This window comes from Giraffa tippelskirchi, chromosome X, assembly GCF_054371585.1.
Source record: "Giraffa tippelskirchi isolate mGirTip1 chromosome X, T2T-mGirTip1v1.2.pri, whole genome shotgun sequence".
Classification (NCBI taxonomy): domain Eukaryota; kingdom Metazoa; phylum Chordata; class Mammalia; order Artiodactyla; family Giraffidae; genus Giraffa; species Giraffa tippelskirchi.
Genome location: NC_137289.1, coordinates 145,742,133 through 145,766,376, shown reverse-complemented (window position 1 = coordinate 145,766,376; position 24,244 = coordinate 145,742,133). Strand labels below are relative to the sequence as shown.

Sequence of the window (24,244 nt, the reverse complement as noted above, 5' to 3'; positions counted from 1 at the left end):
TGTCCATCACTAACTCCCGGAGTTTACCCAATCCCATGTCCATCGAGTCGGTGATGCCATCCAACCATCTCATCCTCTGTTCTCCCCTTCTCCTCCTGCCCCCAATCCTTCCCAGCATCAGGGTCTTTTCCATTGAGTCAACTCTTCGCATGAGGTGGCCAAAGTATTGGAGTTTCAGCAACAGACTAATATAGATTTTTATGTGGGTTTTATGAAGCATTAATTATGTCCTTCTTTGAGAAGAGATAAGAAAAGTGGGTATTGACTTGTATTTCAGGGCTGTCAAGAAATGGGGACCTGGATTTTGTTTGCCTGCCTCCTGGGAGCAGCCTTCTCTATGCCTGTGAGTAAAGCCCCTCTCAAAAGCAAATGTCCAGTTTCACAAGCTTGGAAACAAAAGTCTGCCCCGCAATGGGTAAACGTTAGGGTTTAAAACAGTACATGATCAGATTTCCTCAAATGTCTCTGTGTTTAAGAAACACTTTGAAGAGCTTGTTATAAAAAATGGATTCCCAGATGCTTCTGTCAAAGATTCTGATTGAGTACAGCTGGGGTGGGGCCCTGGACTCTGTATTTTAACAAGCACCCCAGGAGATTCTATTGGAACAATTAGCCTATAAATATCATCACCCATCTCTATATGGAGGAAACTTTTGGAAGGGACCCTTGAAAGGCCTCCAGAGAAAGTATTCAACCAGCCTTAGGCAAATATTACAAAAATGTCAGTTTTCTCTAAAATTCAACTTTTCACAAGCGTCCAAATATATTCCTGCTCCCCCATGTCCACTGCTGTTGACCTTCAGAGGGTAAGATTTTGTGTTAGGAATTCCTTTCTTGAACCATCTCCCTGTTCTAAGAGACCTCATCCTTTTGGGTGTACCTGTTAAGCAAAGGACTTCCGTGTGGTTGTCTGGAATCCAATCCATGCTCAATACATACGGATACGTGTTATATTCAGATGTACCAAGGACTGGGAGGTCTGACCAATTATCTCTAAATACAGGTATACAAGAGGTTAGATCACATGCAGGCAAAGCAGGATCCATCTGTTTTTCAGTGGCCTGAAGAGCAGTTGATACAACCAGAAGCCAGCAAAGCTTGAATATCTGCCTCCTCTCTTCCTCTCTCACCCATAAGACCAAGATTCTGTGCTCTGCCTTCCTGAAATCCTGCATTGTGGCAATTCCTAGGTCCCTGAGGGCCCCAGCATTACAAATTCAGTCCCTTTTCCCCTCTTCAATTTAACACCCCTATTCTCTGAGGGCTTCTATCAAGAATATAGAGGAAAGGAAGTGAACCAAAAGGAAAACAATTCACATTCAGATGAGAGGAATAAACCCTCTTATGAAATTTGAGCATTTTAAAAGAACAGAGCCTTAATCAGCTTACAGCCTGAGGAGGATGGTCTGAATGGTCCTCCTCTCCCCCTTCCCCCCACCCCCCAGGGCCAACCAGAATTCCACAATGCAGGCATCAATCACTTGGCCTCCACTTTTGACAAGACAGACAGTCCTGGTTTCGATAATTATTCAGGTTGTTTTTTATTTTGAGCTTCAAAATTTTTCTACCATAGAAACATTGACAGAATCATGAAAAGATGACAGAATAATAAAAAGAAGCGGCCAAAACTTCATAAATCAACTCTTTCATTTCCCATGGGATTTATACTGTTTCCACTTTACCACACCCATCTTGTTTTCACATTCATTGATTCACACATAGTTGTTTCCTTTGTTGCTGCTCATGTGTTATTTACTTAGCATGCCAATTATGAGTAATGTATTTTACTTAACCACATATCCACCTCCTGATCTATAAGGGAATGTTCGTGAGACAATTCTCTTCTTGCTGGCATTTTGTAATTGTGTAAGAAAAACATATCCTTCTTCCCAACTTGGAGTGAGTTTTGAGACATGGAATATTGCCTGCCTTATCAGTAAACAAAGGATGTCACAGTCATCAGTGATTGCAGCCCCCTCCAGGGTGAGCTGGTGAGCCCCAGGGGACCTCAGGGAGGAAAAAATACCTGCCATCTAGAAGCCATCAGATTGCAGTCACTCCCAAAGGTGAGCCCTGAGGAAACTTTCAGGAAAGGGGAACACAGGATGCTGGCCCCAGATAGCTGCGGTGGGTATCAAAGGAAAGATTTCAGTGAGCCCAGACTCCTGCATCTTCCTATATACAGAAAAAGCACTAAATTCCTTGAGATATCTGGTTTTCTTTCATTAACAATAATCCTTTGACATTCAGTCTACCTGCCCCTTGTTACAAAATTCTTATATATCCTGGCTCCCCACCATCGCCTCCTCAGAGTAGTTCTCTCTGGGTAACTTGAGATGTTGCCTCCTGGTCTTGAAATCCTAAAAATTCCTGCTGAATAAACTATAACTCTCAACTTTTAGGTTGTGAATATTTTTTCAGTAGACAGCTTCATCAAGAAATAAAATGATGGGTGGGCTAGAGTAAGACTGATTGACAACATGGATGGAGAGGTGTCTGTAGATCAGGGGAGGATAAAATGTGCTGGTTTCTGTTCCTAGGACATCTAGTTGTTCTGGACCTCTTTAAAATAAGAGGGCTCCTCGCCTACACAGGGTACATGTTCAAACTAAAAGTAGACCTCAAATATATTCTGCACTATATAGATTTTTTAAAAGTAGCTGCAGTCTCTCTTAATGTGAAAATTGCATATTGACTTAATCTCTTTCCCCCCCCTTCTTTCTCGCCCCCTCCCTCTTCTCTTCCTCTTTCTCATTCTTTTTCTTCTCCTTTCCCCCTTCCTATAAAAGCTACCACCTCATCCTGGGCACCCTGGTTATATCAACTTCAGCTATGAGGTAATTTTTCTCTTTACTAATTTTGACCATTGTTTGAGTTAACAATGCCCTGGGCTCTGTAAAGAATAGTGTGTTGATTCTTCATTCAAGATGTTTCTCAGTCCCACTTTTTCAGTTCTCACTACCAGCTTCCTGGTTTAAGCCCTGGTGGGTCATCCCAAGCCTTCATTGCCCCAGAACCCTCCTACCTGGCCTCTCTGACTCACTTTCTCCTCCTTATATGGCTATAAAGTTTATCTCCCACGAACTACCACTCAGGGGGACTGCACAGTAGGGCAGAAATGAACTCTGGCTGAACAGCTTTGTTCTATCCCAGCCTGTAAAACATGGGGAATCAGGTAAGATGTTATTTAAGATCCTTTCCAGCTGGAAAACTCCCGATTCTAAGATGTTCACATTCTGTGTATCTCCCTCATTTGTCCTTACTGTAATAGTAGTGACCAAGTGGTCTGTGAGAACAATGGAAAGCATGAGATTTCTGGAAATTGGGTTTGAGGCTCTCCTCACCCCCATACTTACCATGAGACATTAAGTCAATCATTTTCTCTCTCTAGAACGTTGGTTTCCTCATCTGGAGAAGGGAAATAATGATAATATCCTGCCTTCAAAATATTGTTTGGGGAGCAAAATAGTTAAGCAATATCAAAGGTGCTTTGTTAAGTATGACTTGAGCAAAGTTAATAATTGTTTATTGTATTGATATCAAATACCGTACTACTATCTGAAGGAGTCACTGGACCTGAGGTGAGCCAAATACATACTGCTTAGAAAGAAGGAAAAGTCTTACTTCTTTCATAGGTTCAAATGACAATCCATGGCTTTGTTTACTCATACAAACTGAGGAAAAGTGTTAATAAAAATTTGAGGCAAGATTTTCTGTTATATCTTAAAAGGATGACATGTGTGACCTGAAAACCTGTGTTTCTAGTATAAGGGACAGTGTTTCTGCCTCCTTTATTTTTTTTCATTGGTACATCACATCAAAAAAGGATATAATTAAAATTATATCACATTAATTTTCTGTTTTTTCTCTTGTAAAGAAGAGCAGGAGCTGAGGAATTAAACAGACTTACAGCTTTTATAATCCCAGTCAAGCTCGTGAGCCTCTTTAACTCTCCATGACCTTGTCTGTAAAAGTGAAAGTGATGATACTTGCCTCAGAGTATGTAAGAAAACATGAAAAATGTGTGTGATGGCTGTAAGGTGGAACCTCACACATAGGAAGCACCTAACAAATGTTTACCTTATTCTTTCTTCCTTAGAACTCCTATTTTCAGGGTATCAGTATTGACGAGACTGCATTAGTGAGTCTATATTTCATGCAACTAAATTAAGACAAATGTATTCTAATCTCTCTTTCTCTTAAGGTGCTTACCCCTCTGAAGTGGTACCAGAGCATGATAAGACACCCGGTATGTAGATTTTTTTGGTTCTTTATTCCCTTAAAATATTAAGCATGCATTTCAATTCCCTTTTTAAGTGAGGCAACATATCTATGCCACATATAGACATTAATGGGAAATCTAGTTGGTAAGTGGTCAAATCTGTATACACATTTAGAAATTCTTGCACAGGAAAAAAATTGAATAAATATTAATATTGCCATAATGACAAAGAAAACATTGCTGCTTCTCCAGTTGGAAGTCAATGGAGCTGATGGTAAACCTGACTCTTTGTTTCTCACCAGTACACTTCCTATGGTTACGAACCCATGGGTGGATGGCTGCACCACCAAATCATTCCCGTGGTGTCCCAGCAGACTCCCCAGAATCACGCCCTGCAGCCTCATCACCACATCCCCATGGTGCCAGCTCAGCAGCCCGTGGTCCCCCAGCAACCAATGATGCCAGTTCCTGGCCAACACTCCATGACTCCAACCCAACACCACCAGCCAAACCTCCCTCTGCCCGCCCAGCAGCCCTTCCAGCCCCAGTCCATCCAGCCGCAGCCTCACCAGCCCCTTCAGCCTCACCAGCCCCTGCAGCCTCACCAGCCCCTGCAGCCCCTCCAGCCCCTGCAGCCCTTGCAGCCCTTGCAGCCCCTGCAGCCCCAGCCACCCGTGCACCCCATCCAGCCCTTGCCGCCACAGCCACCTCTGCCTCCGATATTCCCCATGCAGCCTCTGCCCCCCATGCTTCCTGACCTGCCTCTGGAAGCTTGGCCAGCAACAGACAAGACCAAGCGGGAGGAAGTGGTGAGTATACCTTGAAGTCACTACGACACTTATGAAAATGGTCAAGTGAAAATGGCCCCCCAGAGATTGAAAATCTCTCACAGTCCAAGGCCTACAGTTTCAGTAGCTACAGCTACAGCTCAGTGATTATGTTAGTCCAAGTGTGTGTTGTAAGTTTATATTATAAATGAGTTCATCTATATAGCTTAGTAATTAACACGATAGCTTTTATGGTGGGTTTAAACTCTATAATTACTTTGAATTCCTACCAGAATATCTATTATTGAAACCTGTTAATTTTACAGACAGTACTATAAGGGAACATTAGCTCTCTTTATCTTTCTAAGGTTTGACCAGCAAGAATAGGCTAGAATTGAACTGGAGATTTCTTTTTAAAGGGTAATTTTTTGCCAATGAGGGGATGCAGATATTTGAACAGGTAGGTGGGAGATCTCTTTAAAAACCTAAATGAAAATTACTTGTTTAAAGTGGTTTTTAATCTAACTTGGAGGAAGCTAAACTAGACAGATTGCTAGATTCCTTTTCAGTGCTGGGATTCTGTAGATTCAGCTTTTAGCAATAAGTCTTCTCAGTAAAGGACAAAATATCCTTTCATTACAGAAAGCTCTTTCCCACTCTTTCAAATGAGTGGGAAATAGTCAATAAGTGACTCTTACCCATATATATAAACCCTCACTTTTGTGCATAAGAGATTATGTAATTCTACTGTATGTATGTCTTCAAATGTAATTCCAGCTATAAATGTTATTAATGATTTTCCACTGAGAAAGTGAGGGGTGGGGTAGAAACGACCTGGGTAGGGAGCCAGGATACCTGGATTCCAATTATAACTCTGCGCCCAAAAAGGAGATGCTATTTAACAAGTCACTTCAACTATATGGGTGTTTTCCCTTTAAAATGAGAGAAAGTAACAAAATCAGATAACTTTGAAGCTTTTGTCTAAGAACAAATACCATAGTTTTCCAATAAAAATTATATGTTATATAAGGCTTCAAAATTATGGGCATATTTATGGAGAACACAGGCATGTTTGTGGAAAATATGGAGCATATTTGAAAAATGATCGTATCCCAAATAATCTGGTGCCTACAGTTGATTATTCTAGTCTAAGGTACAGGTTACCTCTTTCTATAGAAAATGTGTTTGTCTCAAAAAATGCATTTATCTCTTTATTAATAATTAATGTCATGAAGTTTATAAACCTTGCCAGAGCTATTCATGGAAAGGTGACTTTGGGTAGGTAGTTTGAACTTTAAAACTCCCATCTAAAATTAGAGTTAAATAGTGGTAGCATCTTAGAGTTGTCTTAAGAAAATAAAGTGATGAGTTCAGAAATGACCATGCAGAAAGTACTCAACAAAAGGCAGCAATTGTTATTTTATTATTCAATAATTGTTTTAAGTATTCTGAAGGCAGGGGCCTCCATCCTGGACACTTCCTATCTAATAACTATGAGACAACAAAGAAAGTTTGAAAATTACAGAGTTCAATTTCAATGGCTATAATATTGTTTTGGCAAAATTGAAGCCATATTTGTTTCTATAAATGGTACTCACTAAGAATATTTGTAAATTGTTTTACTTGCTTCTTTTGCAATTTTTTTCCAGGATTAAAAGATCAGAAAATGAGAAGAGACCTGAAGTAAATACTTCAGTTGCTTTCAGAAAGACACAAGAACACAAAGATTTTTTCCTACCACCACCTTACTTAGTAAATTCTGTAACTAAAAATAAGCAAACAATAAAAAGTTTTAAAAATCATTCCTGGTTTTGTGCTGAATTAAACTTAAAATTTCATGTAACTGGAAAGAAGATATTATAAATGGATATTCTTGAACATGATAGGAACTGCTCATTTACACCTACAAATTGACCATTCTGCAGGCAAATGAGGACTATATTTCTTTTTAGAGACAATTTAAATTACACCATCTCAAAACTTTTAAAAAATAGAAGTTTATCTAGTAGTTGTAATAGTTGGTAATGTGAAAAATTATGAACAAGTATAGAGTCACTGAGCCAGAACAAAATGTTGCTGTTCAGTTGATCAGTCATGTCTGACTCTTTGTGACCCCATGGATGGTAGCCCACCAGACTCCTCTATTCATGAGATTTCCCAGGCAAGAATACTAGAGTGGGTTGCCATTTCCTCCAACAGGGAATCTTCCCAACCCAGGGATCGAACCTGCATCTCCTGCATTGGCAAGAGAATTCTTTACCAGTGAAACACCTGGGAAGCCAGAACCAAATGAGGGGAAGTTTATATGAAGAATTCTTTACATTAAAAAGATAAGCTTTTCTGAAATGTTTATATTACAAAACAAATGAAAACTTGGAGCACTGGCTTTATACTTCACACCACATTAGTAACCAAAATCTGGTCTTTTGATCTCATTCTACTGAAAGCAATTTTTTAATGAAATTATGTGATACATAAAATAATGTACTGAATTTTAAATCTTTGAGGTATTTTCCTAAGAAAACTTTTATTAAATGGAGCTTCAAATAGGGAATCACAGTGGTTTTATATACAAGTCATTTCTTTCACTTCATAATCTTTAAGATGATAAATTCTACTGTATAGTCTTCAAAATGTTAACAGATGCATAAAATGGACTCAGTACAGCTTTACTTTCCCACTTATATTTATATTTGAATTCTTTTTTCCTCCTACACCCAAACAGAATTGTAAACAGTTTTTTTAGGGTTTATATTACACAGTACCCATAGTAACTTTATTCCAATACCTTTATGATTAAGGCCCCTTAATCATTTTATGGAATGAATAAACATTACTGGGATGGTGTCAATATTCAAGCAAATAAACTGATTTTAAAGAATTTAGAATAAATAAAAAAGTCAGAAAGAAAGCTTTTAATCAACTGACATAGGCCAATTCTAATCAATTCAGTATATATTTATTAATCACCCTCTAGGGTAAGGCATTATTCCATGTCCTGATAAAAATGGTAAGTCCTCATCCTTAAGGAATCTAGAATCTACCAAAGGGCTAAAATAAGCTCACAAATAATGATAAGAGAAAGTCTAATAGTGCTAACACCATGACAGAAGTGTAGTCAAAATGCCTTGGCAAATATGAAAGAAAGTGCTAGTCGCTCAGTCATGTCCAACTCTTTGCGACCCCATGGACTGTAGCCCACCAGACTCCTCTGTCCATGGGATTATCTTGGCAAGAACACTGGAGCGGGTTGCCACTTCTTTCTACAGGCGATCTTCCCGACCCAGGCAGACATCATTAGCCATGTATCCAACAGGTTTCCTCACCACTCGGTCCTTGTTGGCAGTGCTGGAATTAATCCCAGCATCAGGCTTTCCACAAATTCAGAAGGGAGGAGCCCCCTCCCCTGTCCCACAGGACAAATGCTCACTCCTCCAATTACGGCATCAATTTCTATAAAATACCATATCCACACCAAATGTGGCATCTATCTCCCTCGTTAGTGATTGGTTTAGGGATTGGTTGTGTTGGAACCTAAACAATGAATGAGGGCAAAAGGGAAATCTAATAGGAGAGGTGGAGCTTCTGGGGAAAAGAATTACCCTCTAATTAAAACTGTGTACCTAAGTTGTTACCAAGCCTGTAAAGCAATTATCCTTCAATTAAAAAATAAATACATTGAAAACAAAAAACAAAAAACTGTGTATACCCATGCTAGGGAAAAGTGCCGTTCTGTCTTTGAATCTATTTGTTTGAGGATGTGATGCATGGAGTTGTGTCTGCCGTCTCGTGACCAGGAGGGACAAGCAGAAAGGCAGAAAGTCTCTAGGTCTTCAGTGCCCCTGAATTAACCAACCTTGGAACCATCTATCTCCAGATGAATGATGCACTCTATTTCCATGCTAGTGTCTTTCAACTGTGGGTCATAATTGATTAGTGGGTCACAACATTGACATCAAGAGCCCTATCATTTATGTCATGCCAGCAAACTTTCTCTTCCAACAATGTAACGTTTATACGGTCAGGACTAAGGAGAATTGTTTTGTCAATGACTTTCCTGAAAAAAAAATTCAGTAGAAAGATAGAAATATATATTCTGGTAGAGTCTCCAAAATATATGCCCCCATCACACTTTGTCTTCCACGGCTCATGAAAATATTGCCATTATGTTTATTCGTATTGAGAAACATTTTCAGGATGTAAGGAATGATGTTACTTGAAAACTATGTGTGATATTGGAAAGAACACAAAATTTCAAGTCGGACTGCAGTTGCTTTCAAGTTTTCTGATATAAGAGGATTCTCTATTTGGAAAGGTCACTGACAATATTATTCTTGTTTTATAATAATTCAAATTATATACATATATTCTAACCACATATTTGAATTACAGGGAAAAGTTCAGGCTCTGGACTCTGAGGACTGCTCACTATGGAATGAGGTGTACTGCGTAAGTGACAAGAAACTGAAACTTCTATATTAAATTCCCAAACATATGTTTTAACAAACCATTTTCATTGTAGTCTTCTATAATGGACATGCATGTTAACCACAACATAGGATCTGTTTGATGGTCCAGAATGAGACTTATGAACATCCATCATTGAAGCACGTTGTCTTGGAAATTCAGAAGCAATAAAGCTCTTATGCCTGTTCTAAATTGCCTGATATTACTTTGTCAGTCTAACCATTCCTTTCTGCTCCAGGCAATTTCTTCTTTTTGTTAGTGTATATTTACATCTTCTAATATGTAGGTTACTTTGTATACATTTTCTTCGTAACAAAATAAAGTACTTTGACCTTTGGATTGTTATTCTAGAAGTTCCAGTCACTTTGAGATTATTTTATTTCCTGATTGCCTGTGGCAGATGACTGCAGTTGACAAACTACATGTAGATGTGTGTGGCTACCTAGTGTAACACAAAGTATCACCACGTAATGTAACAAAGCTGATGTAAATTAAATAAAAAGAGCACTTCTAATTCATTCAAACTCAAGCTTATTTGCCCTATGCTGTATGTTTTTGAATAAAATATGGAAGAAAAATCACTAGATACTAATGACCAAGACTCAAAGTATAGGCTGAAATAAATAGCAACACCAATCATAAATACACTAATAAACACAAACATATATAAAAACTTCTTAAATCAGCAAAAAAGAACACAGGAGTATATTATTGACAAAGGTGTGCTATGTCTTTGAAATTAAACTAAAAATACAGATGAAGTTGAGTAGATAGCCTCAAGGAAATTCTCATCTCACCATAACCACTCCCATGTCACTAATACATTTAAAATCTGTTCTGTTCTCATTCACTCCGTGTTGGTGAGGGCTTCAATGTGCATAAATTTCCCAGGGTGCAAATACATGTCTAGGAATTACCCAAAGAGAGTCATCAAAATGTATGGTAAGACATGTTCAAAGATGATGATTATGTATTCTACTGAGAACTTGCATCTCTCTGAAATTTGTCTATATGTATCTGAAGGAATTATGTGGTAAAAAGTATCTCTAGAAGAAAATTTATTAGTGGAAAAAATGTGATAAAGTAAAATTTAAGACCAAGATTGTATATCAAATGTGAATATTACATGTAACCATAACATGTAAACAGGGCATCCCTGGTGGCTCAGACCACAAAGAATCCGCCTGCAATGTAGGAGACTCAGGTTTGATCCCTGGGTGGGGAAGATGCCTTGGAGAAGAGAATGGCAACCTATTTAGACACACCTCCTTCAATTCAGACACACCTCCTTCCTTCAGTTCCCTTTGATGTGAATTTTGGATCTTGGTGAGTCCCCTTCAGGTAAATTCCCAGCAGAAATCAGTTCATATCTACTTGATTTTTCAGAGAAATATTTGGACCAAAGAAGGGTGAAAGGAAAGGGGCAACTGGCTTTAGCAGGAACAAAAACGAACAATGCAATCAAACAACAAAGAAGATATGAGCATTATAAAGTTAAGGAAAAAGAATTTAGAAACAACAAAAATAAAGTAAAATAGAAATGATCACCAAAGCAGCTCCTACTGAAATTCTATCAAAGATTAGCTGGATTCAAAGAGCAGGCAGGTCAAAGAGAAAACTCAACGTCTAAGTCCTAAACCCTTAAAGAGAGGAGGCTTGCGATGACTTCAAATTAAATGGGCTGGTTCTCTTTTGATTCAAGTAATACCTAAACTACTGCTGACTTAAAATTAGTCAATTATCTAATTTTACTTTTGGGCTTCAACTGGCTATAATGTATATTTTTCTCTCCTATGCTTAATTACATCGGGTCTGAAGCATCTAAAGAGTTCAACTTCAGTCAATACTCATTCCAATTAACCAGAAAATGCTCACAGTTCACTTATTAGAAAGGGCAAAGGAAAATGCAATCTAACATGCTAATTTCTAGGCTCTATTTTCATAACACCCCATTTTTTATGGGAAGTTTGTTTTTATTAAATTGAAAACAATTTGAAAGAAAACCCAAGATTGGCATCTTAAATTCATGAGTAATGCTTATTACTCCTTGCCAGATATATGGCTCTTGGATAATGAGCTATTTGGAAGGCAAGAGTCCTTAACAATGCTGTGCAGCAGCAAAACTAGAATAAAAGTGTAAGACATTATTATAATATATGTATTGTTAGCATGCAAAGAGGATGGGAAACGAAGGATTACCTGGAAAGTAATCGTCACTTAGTTAGAAAGAGTAATAGTTGTCACATTTTACAAATCAAAATTTAGGGTGATAATATAATGGAATATTTAAAATCAAAGACATATGCTGACTGGTAATTATGCTCTACACTTGGCACTGTTCAGTACAGATCCTTATGTGGCTATTCAATTTTTTTAAATGAAAATGAAATTAAATTTAAAATTCAGTTCCTCAGTCACACGAGACACATGTGGCTAGTGGCTACCATATTGGACTGCATAGATGCAGAACATTTCTTTTACCACACAGAGTTTTATTAGACAGTGCTGCTCTATATACTGCCTCCTGAGGTAGAAAAGCAACTCCTAGGAATTCAAAGATTTTAAACAAAAGATGAAACAAACAGACTTGCTGGTTAAAACTGAATATCTCAACTATCCATTACAAGTCATTTTCCAAGCACTCCAGGAAGTACGATCTTGTATGGGAATTTTCTAAGAACCCTAGAAACACCCTCTCTCTTCCTCAGGTTGAATCACACACTCCAAAATGGTTTCCCTTCTAGTGTTCTTTTAAAATAGACAAATCCAGAGTTCCACTAAATTGATTTTTCTGCTTGTAAGACATACTTTTAGTTCCAAAGAAATGTTCATTTATTTTCAGTCCTCTACCAGCCACATCCACACTGGAGGTAGAAGGAAGGGGCTGCCCTTGGCCTAGGGTTTCACTGGAATTAGGCCAAAGTGTAAGCTGATGGAAAGATAAAGAAAAGAATAACAAACTTTCGTCCATCCCTGAGAGTGGCTGACTGCCTGAAAGCATTGGAAAATATTTACATTCTTTTCTATTCTGTGGTTCAAACCAAAAGCGCAACATAGGATAAATGGGTACCTGCGTGCTTGAGAATACACACACCCACTGACACACTTCCGTGTCCACGAAGTTTACCTCCAGTAAAAGGACACATGCTATTTGAACAATTTGAAATTTTAAATAAAACTTTTCTCCATTCCAATCATTTAGAGACTATATGGCTATTGTACTAATTATCATTATCAAGGCATATTATACTTCTTTCAATATAAAAATACAAGGGGAAAAGGTCAAGTTGCTCATTTTATTTACAAAGTCAAGTTGACCACTTCCTCTCACAACTCAACACAAAAACACTGACTTTTCTCCTATATCTGAAGTTTGCCCCTTAGCAATAAACACTTGCTGAAAAGACTGAGTTTAAGGCCAAGGCTTTAAAAAGAATACAAAATAGCAAGGAACTATATTGATTTTTCTTAAAAGGGATTTGATTGTGGCTTAACATGGGGATCACAAGAGAAAAATGATTTCAACCAATTTCCCACATTTCCAGAACATAGTGGCCTCTAGCTGTGCTCCACATTGCTTTAATAAAACAGCTATCAGCCTGTGTTTGTTGTGGAATTCTTGTTAATTGAAATTTTTAGTTGTTGTTTTGTGATTTGCCTTATAATTCCCTTTGCTCTCATTTGGTCTAGAGCCTTATCAGTAGGGAGTCACTGGCTGAGATTTACTTATTCCAAAACACTTCCCTGCTGGGAAGAATTCATCCTGTCCTCATCTGAAACACCTGATTCTTCTAGAAATAATACTTGAGAAATAAGATGGGCTTCCCTGGTAGCTCAGACAGGAAAGAATCTGCCTGTAATGCAGGAGATGTGAGTTCAATCCTTGGGTCAGGAAGATCCCCTGGAGAAGGGAATGGCTACCCATCTAGTCTTCATCTGAAACACCTGACTCTTCCAGAAATAAATAAGGCTTGAGGAATAAGATAGGGCTGGGAGTGGTGAGGACAGGACAGGTTGGGGTGAGGGGAAAGAAATGGTCATTTAGGTCCCAAAATATCTCCCTCAATAAATCATGCCTGAATCATCCATCAAAAAAAAAACCCAACATCAGTGAAGGCCCTTTACAAATAACAGGCCCTAGGGTCAACAAAAAATAGTCCAAGGTGCAGTATTTATTTTCTTTTTCTTAATCAAAAAAATTTTACAACAATGTTAAATATCTCCCTCAGAACAGCCAGATCTTGTTTTCCTCTCAAAGAATTTTCCATGCTTCGAATTTGTCTGTGGAATGTGGGGGCTCTGGGGTCATAATCGTGACCTTGGTCTATCTGCTGTGGAAACTTGGATGAGTTTCTTGCCTCTCTATGCCTCAATTTCTTCATCTATAAGTGGTACTAATGTCCATCTCTGAGTCGTTTTATGTCAACATGTTCTACAACTCATATTCAGAAAGGGGGAGCCTTCTTCTGGTTCTATAGACCCACAAAAGGAACACGACACAGGTGGAAGCAGGGACTGATACAGAATTTGAAAATATGAAAGCTTTCTCTGCCAAAGGCTCCAAAGTCGAACACAACTGCCTTGTGTCAATGTGCCATCTCTGACATAGAGCCAGCTGAACACCTCTCTGACAATGGCTATGCTCCACGGTCCCTGCCTTCTATCTGACACCCCCAGAGGCTGTTCTCTGCCACCTCTAAGATCACTTGAAAGGCAGCAGGAGAGTAAATCCACCAGGAGGGCAGCATGGGCTCACTGGTGGCCAGAGCATTAGAACTTCTCCCTCTGAATGTCTTCCTTTTACCTTCTTTGTAAGGCCTGGCCCCCGTATATAGCAACTTCCAACTCGGAACCTTTCCTTGTCACTCTGGCATTGGTCACAGCTCAGCTAATTCTACTCTAGGCATTTCTTTACCAAACTGTGTTTCTTTAGAGCAGAGGTACTCAACCAGGCAGCAGTGCTTTCTAGGGCACATGTGGCAACATCTGGAGTCACAGTGCAGGGATGCAGATGGGCCTGAAGTGGTACTATCAGCATCTAGTAGGGAGAGACCAGGGATGCTGCTGACCATCCTCAATGCACAAGACAGATCCCCACAACAAAGAATGATCCAGCCTTGAATGTCAGTACTGCTCATGTTGAGAAACCCCACTCTGGAAAACAACACCAACACTGAGTCATGCTGTGTGTTCAAAACCTAACATACAGAAAGAATGAGACTCTGGACAAATGTCTGAGTCTGTATGAGTTTAAAAACATCACTGAGAAAGAAAACCCAAAAGCTCACATCTCAAAGTTAGCAAACTTGCTATAGGACCTCATACAAAAGGATTTTCACTTCCTGTATCAACTGCATCAGAAAACTCTAAACAGCTTGGGGAGTGACCAGACTGTTAAAGAAAACATGCAAGATGAAGAGATGGTCACTCTAGGATTAAATCAGCTGAATTCTCTAAATCAAGGCAATTCTGCAGAAATTAGAATAGCTACTTGCTTCTTCTGAAGTTACATAAAAGTGGTTGTGTTGCTAGAGAAGAAAGGAACAGAAAAATAATCAGATCATTAGCCATTAGAATAAGCACTGAATTAGAGCTCATTTAGTTTGTTTGGGAAACATCTGGTTTTTAAATTTGCTTGAATTTGGCAGAATAATGAGATAAGTAGTTGTGTGCAAAGAGTGAGCAGGAATTTAAGATGCCTTAATTCTCACAATTTTCAGAACCACCAATCTCCCAATATTTGATGAGTAAAGTTTTGGTCATAAAATTATTACCAAAAACCTCTGACAACCATGGGAATACAAAACAGTGTGATGTAAGTAAAGGAGACCTACTTTCATTGAGTGCAGACCTTGGGAAACCTACAACATTTGAGGGACTCAAGACAGACAACATCTTATCTGTCCAAATATCAAACTCAAGACATTCTTCCAAGTGTGATTAAGCCCCTCCCTCCTGGCCTCCATACACCACAAATCAGGAGAATGGCCATAAACGAGCTTCAGCTCAATGCCTCCTTGTCTGGAGACCTTTTCTTGTTGGTCTACCACAGGCTGGAGTGCTCAGGCCTCGAAGTTTCCCAGGATATGTTGGGTGTGCCTCTATTTCAAGAAACTACTTGCTTCTACTTTGGTCTCTCTACTAACTGGTAAACTCCTTGAGGGAGATTTAGAAAAATATCTGGAGGCTGGTTGGTATGCTTAATATCTACTCAAGAAACTGTCATTTTCATTAAAAAGTTACCACACAGTCCTATAGAAGTAAAGATAATAAAAACATCAAACATTTATTGGGCTCTTGTTATAGTCTAGGCACTGTTCTAAGCACATAACATGTATTGGCTCCTTCAATTTTCACAATCTTATAGAGGAAAACTTGACTCTGTCCTCAGTTTATAGATGAGGAGGTGTTCAAACATTCAACTTGAAAAAGAAATGAGGTATTTCTTAAAACACAAACCCTGTCCCATGTTTGATGAGTATCATTTAAAAGGTTAACTAATTTGTCATCTGCCCCTAGGATCCTAACTAAACCAATTTATATTGCTAACAGCAAATAGAAATTCAACTAATCAGAGTCATTAAGCTTGTCTCCTCTTGCCACTTAATTTTTCCTACCCATTTAACCTCCCAAGGATGTGATAAGGAGCTCATTGTAAAGAAAACTACAGAACTCTCAATCCGATAACTCCTCTGCAGTTGTGGTGAACCACCACACATGGGGAGGAAAGCTCTGCAAATATGGGCAAGTATCTCCACTCCACGGCAGCATTGCCATGGCAACCAGGAGAGACTCGTCCATCCCAGCTGTGAGTGTAAACCTGAGCATGAACGGCCCTCACCCTTTCCTTGGCTCCAAAAGGTGGATTGAAAACAAACAAACACAAATCCAGACCTCATGGAAACAGCTAGGTGCTGTCTTTCATTGATTCGTTCAGAGAAATCTACAGTGGGAACTAAGGACATCTAGAAAATTCAGGCCTTGGCCCTACATTATCTTGCTTCCCAAGAGGCACACTGAACTCACACCCAACACGTATGGAGAGGCCATTTCAAGTGGCATTCCAAAGTTCACTGAGAATGGTCAGAATAGGAAGGTTGCTGACATATTCTTCTCAGGACATTAACTCAGAACTAACTGGCTGGCGTACTTTCTCTACCTGGCACTGGATGTCCAGATTAAAATACATGAACAGTATCTCAGTATCTCAACAGCCTCCACAAATCCTAGCTATCAAGGTGGCACTCTCAACTGGCTCCCCCAACAGGGTGCTGACTAGAGAAGGAAACGTTTGTGAATTTGCAGTGACATGCAGGAACAAACTCAGGCTCAGAAAGAAGATTCACAAAATCCAATGTTCACCCTGTCATGAGGAACTTGGGCTCAACCTGGTTTCCACAAATACTTTGCTCTTAATCTGGAAATAGCCACAAGTGAGCAACTGCAAAAAACTTTTTTTTAAATAGAAAAAACAGTGATGGATTTTTAACCATATTTACTGAACATTGCTTAAATGGACAATTCCTATCAGTAGGATTTCTGAAGAGAGTTGGAAAACAAAAGGGGATTTACTGCCTTTGTGGCTTATTGTCCCACAGGTAGAAAAAAACTGTGTCAGATGAACAGTGTTAGGTAGCCAGGAACCTGCAGTCACTGCAGCCTGAGTTGATTTCTGTTATAGCTGCTAATACTGCAAATAACGAGAATTGCAGTATTTAAGTCTTTGCCCTCTTTCAAAATGGATCATTCAACAGATTGTAAAGGACGGTGACTTAAGACGAATAAATTTTCGCCAAAAGTAAATTTGGTTTTTAACAAATTAAATAATTTTCATATATTTACAATACTTTTAACAATATATAGATAGTGGCAATGTGCACACGATAGAGAGAGGAAGAACTCCACATATGAATTGAAGTAGATGGTCACGTAGTTTAAGGTAAGAGACTGCTGATCTATAGGAAGGCCTGTGGCTTCACCTTCTTGGTGTTAATAACATTCATCAAATAAGCTAATGTTTAATATGATACCCTCTGTTCCTTTAGGAAGGATTCAAAGAAACCTTTACCTGTAGCTATATAAAACCAGCAAGTATCTAAGCTCTGTGAACACCTTTGGAATATTCTAAATTTTTAGGTCTTTCTATGAAATCATAAAAAGCTGGAACCACAAAAAACAAGGTTTGTACCAGAGGTTGCAAGCAGCAAAACTAAGGCTTTCTGCTTTTCTCCATCAGTCATCTGTCTTTGCCCCATGCAAGAGTCGGACCACATTTTGTGGTTTCACATCAGTACCCATTCCGCTTGTAAATGTCATAGAATCTTCATCCTCCATCGTACTGAGGGGAAGGGCAAGATTTCCCCTTTTCCCGAATTTTCATCGTTATATGGCATCCAGTGATCCAGAACCAAAGAGAAGCTCAAAAGCAAAGGTACTTAGTCTCGGTTCTACCACGGACTAGCCAGATGAACTTGCCATCATCAAATTCGCTCCTACATTCAGTTTCTCTGCTTCAGAAAAATATTGCAATCAAAAGCCACTAAGATGCATGCAACACTAACAATATAAGCCAATGTGCATTGCTAAAGTCAAATTGCATCCATTTTTAAATACTGAAAAAACAGCCAAAAGGAAAGGTGCCGAAGAAATGGCAGGTCCTTACTGAGATTTGCTTTAAGTGTTCAATAAAAATGAGTGTCTTGGCAATGATATGTAGCGTTCCAGTCAGCCTGGCTTGAAGGCTCTGAACCTTCTCCTAAAGCAACAGGCAGAGACATCTGAAGTGTCATTTGAACCATCTGAACTTTGAAGCTGAAAGGGACTCGGGTGCTGGCACCAGCTGAGTCAATCCCTCCAAAGTGGCTGCTTCTCTCACCCTTTCCTGCTTGTGTCTACCTTTCCCCATTGCAGTTCCAGGACTATTACTCCATGAAGCCATCCACGATCTTATTGGCTTGGGTCCTGCTGCGCTTTAGGCAGGAGGCGCAGACACACAGAGACTGAAATGTACACACTATATCTTCTTACCTCTGCAGGGTCCTTACACCTCAGCAGCAGCAGCAGCTCCAGGCAGAACTGACCTCCCATCCTCCCCACGCAGAGCCCCTGGCCAGTGTGGGAACAGAGAAGGAGGCTGGAGATGGGGATACTGCTTGGGGAGCTGGAGGAGCCGGGCAGGCAGGCTCCCCGGCTGGAATGCGTAGCTAGAGGCCCTGGGAGGGAGAAGGCCTGGGGTCACTGTGATCCTCTGAGTCAGACACCCTGGGGAACTCTCAGCTCTGAAAGGCCTCCTTTGGCACATGCGGCAGAAAGGCACCGAGAACTTACTAGGGGGAAAGTTCTGAAAGTTATAAATCCGAGGTAAATGGTTACATGGGCGTATACCAGTTTAAAGTAAATGGTAGAGGTGCAATATGAATGCTGGAGGGGGAACATCATTTACATGATATGCTAATTCATATATCTGATAAGGGACTTGGACCCAGAATACATAAAGAAATCTTACAGCTCAATCATAAAAAAACAAATAACCCACCTTTTAAATGGGCAAAGACTCTTAATAGACATTTCTCTGAAGGAAATATACAAATGGCCAAAAAGGATATGAAAAGAAAGATGCATGACAGCATTAGCCATCAGGGCAATACAAATCAAAATCACGATGAGAAACTCCGTTACACCCACTTGGATGGATACAAAGAACTGTTGGCAAGGATATGGAGAAATTGGAGCTCTCATACGATGCTGGTCTGAATGTAAATTCTTTGGAAAACACTTTTCAGTTTCTCAAAACGTTAAATGTGAAGTTATCAAATGACCCAACAATTCCACTCCTAACTATATGCCCAAGAGAAATGAAAATATTTATCCACACAAAAACTTGTACACAAAATGGTTCATAGCAGCATTACTTATAATAGCCAAAAATTTGAAACAATCCAAATGTCCATCAACCAATGAATAAGTAAACAAAATGTGACATACGTATACAATGGAATTACTCAGCCATAAAAAGGAAAGAAGAACTGATACATGCTACAGTGTGGATGAACCTTGAAAACATTACACTGAATGAAAGAAGCTAGACACAAAAGATGACATATTGTATGATTCCAGTTCTATGACATGCCCAGAATAGGCAAATCTATAGAGTGGCAAAAAATTAGTGGTTGCCAGGGGCTGAGGCAGAAGGGAGGACTGGGGGCAGCAATGACTAAGAGGCACAGGGTTTCTTTTGGGGGTGATGAAACTTTTAAAATTGATGGCGGTAGTCGTTGCAAAACTCTGACTATACTGTTAAATTATACCCGTTAAATGAGTGAATTGTAAGGTATGTCAATTAAACCTCAATAAAGCTGTTTCATTAAAAAATGAAGCATTAGCCCTTGCTTATACTCATGCCACAACCCTTCCTCAATTACACTGGGCTCCTCTGAGATCACCATGACTCTGGCAGGTACACCTATGCGGCTTGCCAGGGGCCATGGTGAGACAGGGCTTCTATCAAGCATGAGCTGTGACTCCTGGCCCCTGGCAAATCGGGACCCTTCTCCTCAGCTTCCTTTCTAGGACACTGCTGATAAGACTTCTGCTCCAGCTTCATGGTTTGGCCCCTCTCCGGCCTGACTCCTTCATTCCCTGGTGGTGACTCCCTTCCTAGCACACTCATGGTTCCCACTGGTGAGCGTCCTTCCGAACTCAGAACTCACACTTGCTTCGGTATCACATGGAGCCACCCTCTCCAAATACATGAGGCGTGACTTAAGCACACTGGCCCCTGACAGCACAGTCACTTTTTCATAGCTGAAATTCAGTAGTTAATTGTTACTCTTCACCTTGTTTTTTTTCTTGAAGAAAGAGGAGCTATTTTTTTTTTGAGCATTAAAAACAAAAGAGTATTGCCTCTACATGCTCTTGTGCATTTTTACAATTATAAGTAAAAATGAAATTATCAGGTGATGCCAATGAAGCAAGCAATTCAATGAAGAGAACATCACAGTGCTCACTGGGTTAAAGAGATTCAACATTCTCATATAATTTTATCATTCACAAAGAGAACTACATTAGAGTTACTAATATTTTAATTAATGATACTCATCATTATTATTATTTGTTTATTTTCATAGCCTTCATCTTTCCAAACTATTCTTGGGCACAATATGCCAGTGCCCAAGAACATTATTTTCTTCATGATAACTAGTTACACCCTGTCCCCTGCTCAAGATTTTGTTTGAATCAGAGCATTCTGATATTAGGACAAAAGTCTTAAGAGAAAGGTTCATGAGAGGCCCCAATTAACAATCATGCACAGTGTTTGGAATTTATCACATTTTGGACCAATGTATAATTTTTGCCTATTTGGATTTGTGGGAAATTTTTCAATCTTTAAAAGTCCTTAAAACTATTCATTTTTATGTAAATCAAAAGTGTCATGAAGTCCCACCTCACATGGGTCAGAATGGTCATTATCAAAAAATGCACAAACACTAAATGCTGGAGAGAGTGTGGAGAAAAGGGAACCTTCCTATACTGCTGGTGGGAATGTAAATTGGTGCAGCCACTATGGAGAACAGTATGGAGGTTCCTCAAAAAACTAAAAATAGAGTTGCATGTGATCCTGCAGTCCCACTCTTGGGCATATATCCAGAGAAAACAATAATTTGAAAAGATGCGTACACCCCAATGTTCACTGCAGCACTTTTCACAATATCCAAGACACAGAAACAACCTAAATGTCCATCGACAGATGAATGGGTAAATAAGATGTGGTGTGTATATATATATATATATAATGGAATACTATCAGACATAAAAAATAATGAAATAATGCCATTTGCAGCAACATGGATGGACCTAGAGATTGTCATACTAAGTGAAATAAGTCAGAAATAGAAAGATAAATAACATACATTATCAGTTACAGGTGGAATCTAAAACATGACACGAATTTATCTTTAAAATGGACTCACAGACATAGAGAACAGACTTGTGGTTGCCAATGAGGAGGGATGGATTGGGAGTTTGGGACTAGTGAATGCAAGATAACAACAAGGTCCTACTGTATAGCACAGGGAACTATATTCAGTATCGTGTGATAAATCATAATGGAAAAGAATATATATATATATATTCTGTACATATATAACTGAGTATATATATATACTATATATATACTCAGTTATATATATATATATATATATATATATATATAACTGAGTCACTTTGCTCTAAAGCAGAAATTAAACTCATGGCAAATCAACTATACTCCAGCAAAATAAATCTTTTAAAAAATCATTCATTTTTACGAGTTGGTACCACTGCCCTCTGAAGAGCATCGGTGGAGAAGGCTTTCCCATCTGAGGATAAGCAAGGTTCCAAATGAATGTTCACAATAGACCCTGTCTGTGTTCATTCTGTGCCAAAATGTTCACACAGGCTTTTTCTCAAACACATTTGAGTGCTGTGGGTAATAGATGTCATATAATAAAACTTAGAGGCACACGCTATGTTACTTTTTAAGGAAAAAAAAGGGGGGAGGGAATCAAAGGGTTTAACAATTTTATTCACTGGCTGATATTCAGCGACTCTGAAAATTTGGCCACTGCTCAGGTTTGTGAATTTCTATGGAAAACGAACTGTGTTTGGCAAGCTTGATGAAATATGAAGCTGATAAAAAAATGTTTCATGCTTTCTCAAGACCTTATGCCACTAACTGTGTGGGACTGGAAAAACTGTTCAAATGTCAATTTAAATGTCACTTTAAACACTGTAAAATTGATTTTCTATACCCATATGAATTAACATAACTCTGTTGATTTCAGACCATAACTTGAACTGAAGTTTCTTTGAGTTTTAACTAGGAAATGTTTCATAGAGAACATGAACTTCAGAGTAGACAAGTTGAGCTCAGTTGAGTTCTATTCAGAATCAGAAATGTTCATGCAATGCATTATTTTACACTGTGGAGAATGGACTGAAAACTCAATTGACACAAAGGTTGTCAGGAAGCAGGTTCTGAACTCAAAAAGAAAGGAGTAGGCCAAAAGAAATAAAACATTATTGGAACAGTCCAAATCATTATGTAAAAGAACATTGTGGTGAGTTCCGTTGCAGAGTTCATGACTCGTGAACATTATCTCCAAACCAGTCATCTGTGAGTTTTATAGAGTCGACTATCCAACTGCCTTCTTGACCCTTCCATCTGATATCTCAGGGTCATCTCAAACTTCACTTATCCAATGCTGAACTCTTGACTTTCCTTTCTGGCAAATGTCTTTGTACCTAAGCCTCCCACATCTTAAGAGGTGTTTGTAAAGCATTTATCTCAGTGGCTGGCATGCAGATCTGCTAAATAAAGGTTGATGACAGTGATATTGATGATGATCGATAGTGATGAAGATGATTTTTATGCACCCAATTAGTTGAGCCAGAAACCAAATGTTTTTCTTAATTCTTTACTTCACTTCATGCCCCATATTTAATCTATTCCCAGTTTCTGTCAACTTGGCCTTCAAAAAAACAAAAAAATCAGGAAACCAACCCCTCTTCTCCAACTCTGAAGTCATCATCCCACCTCCAGCTTCCATCATATTTCTCTTGAACAGCCTTCTAGCCAACCTAACCATGTCCACTCTTGCCCTTGCCCTTGTTCCTTCTTCCCAGAGGGGAAACCAGAATCATTTTCTTAAACACAAACCTTCATTACCAAAACACACATGGTGCTTGGGTCTCGAAGATTCCTTGGAGGAGGGCATGGCACCCCACTCCAGTATTCTCATCTGGAGAATCCCACGGACAGGTGAGCCTGGTGGCTATATTCCATGGGGTCACAAAGAGCTGGACACGACTGAAATGACTTAGCATGCATCATATGGTGCTTATCATGTATTTATTAAATATGTTAAATATCCTTATGAAGTAGGTACTATTATTACTTCCATTTTACAGGTAAGGGATTGAGTAAGGAGGGCAAAGCCACAATTCACACTCAATCAGTCTGAGTCCAGAGCTGGGCTTTCAACTGCTACACAAAATACCATTCCATACCCAAGCTTTAAAAAAATAACAAACAAACAAGCAAAGACTTTCAATTTGCTTCACTTAGAATACAGTCCATCTGCACAGGACTGCCCCGAGCAAAATGGTCTGGATTGACTTCCTCATCCATCCCATCATTCCTCTCTCTTTCCTCCTGTTGTCCTGACCCTCATAAACAGGGCGAGCTGGGTACTGCACAGGGGTTTCTACCCATGCTGTTCCCTGTGCCTGAACTGTTCTTCCCAGGAATTTTCATAGGCCTGCCTCCTCCTTCTTTATCCTTTAATCCCACTCCCTTGGTAAAGGCTTCTCTGACCTTCTCAATCTGAAATCAATGTTCCCTGGTTTCTTGATCTCAACATTCCGTTGATTTTCTTCTCAGCACTTATCTCAGCTTGTAATTGCTTTCATATGCTTGTCCATTTGTCTATTGACTGTCTCTCCCATTGGTCTGGAGGCTTCACAAGGATAATACTGTTTATGACTGTATTTCCACCACTGAGCATATTGCCCTGCATATACTTGGTGCTGAGAAATTTGATAAAAGATTGGATGAAGATAATAAGGCTTTGGTAATATGAAATATCCACTTAGACCACTGGTTCTCCAAGTGTGATTGGAATCACCTAGGGATGCTTTTTTTAAATCAAAGTAGAGCCCCAGGACTGTTAGTTTAAGCACTTGCTTTTGAGGCCTATCACAGTCTTGTAAAGAATTTTTATAATTTTGATTTTGACATGATTTGGCAATG

At 39.2% G+C, this 24,244-nt stretch overlaps 2 protein-coding genes across 7 annotated transcripts in view; one reads left to right on the top strand and one right to left on the bottom strand.

Annotated features, from left to right (window-relative positions):
• The window catches only part of ARHGAP6 (Rho GTPase activating protein 6), a 528,247-nt gene that overhangs the window by 137,695 nt on the left and 366,308 nt on the right, over positions 1-24,244 (bottom strand). The gene's annotated exons all lie outside the window — the stretch shown is intronic.
• On the top strand, positions 290-18,663 carry AMELX (amelogenin X-linked). Its single transcript, XM_081565864.1, has 7 exons — positions 290-343; positions 2,790-2,837; positions 4,100-4,141; positions 4,205-4,249; positions 4,525-5,031; positions 18,367-18,431; positions 18,492-18,663. Exons 1-7 carry the CDS (start codon positions 290-292, stop codon positions 18,661-18,663), a joined length of 933 nt encoding a protein of 310 aa, XP_081421990.1.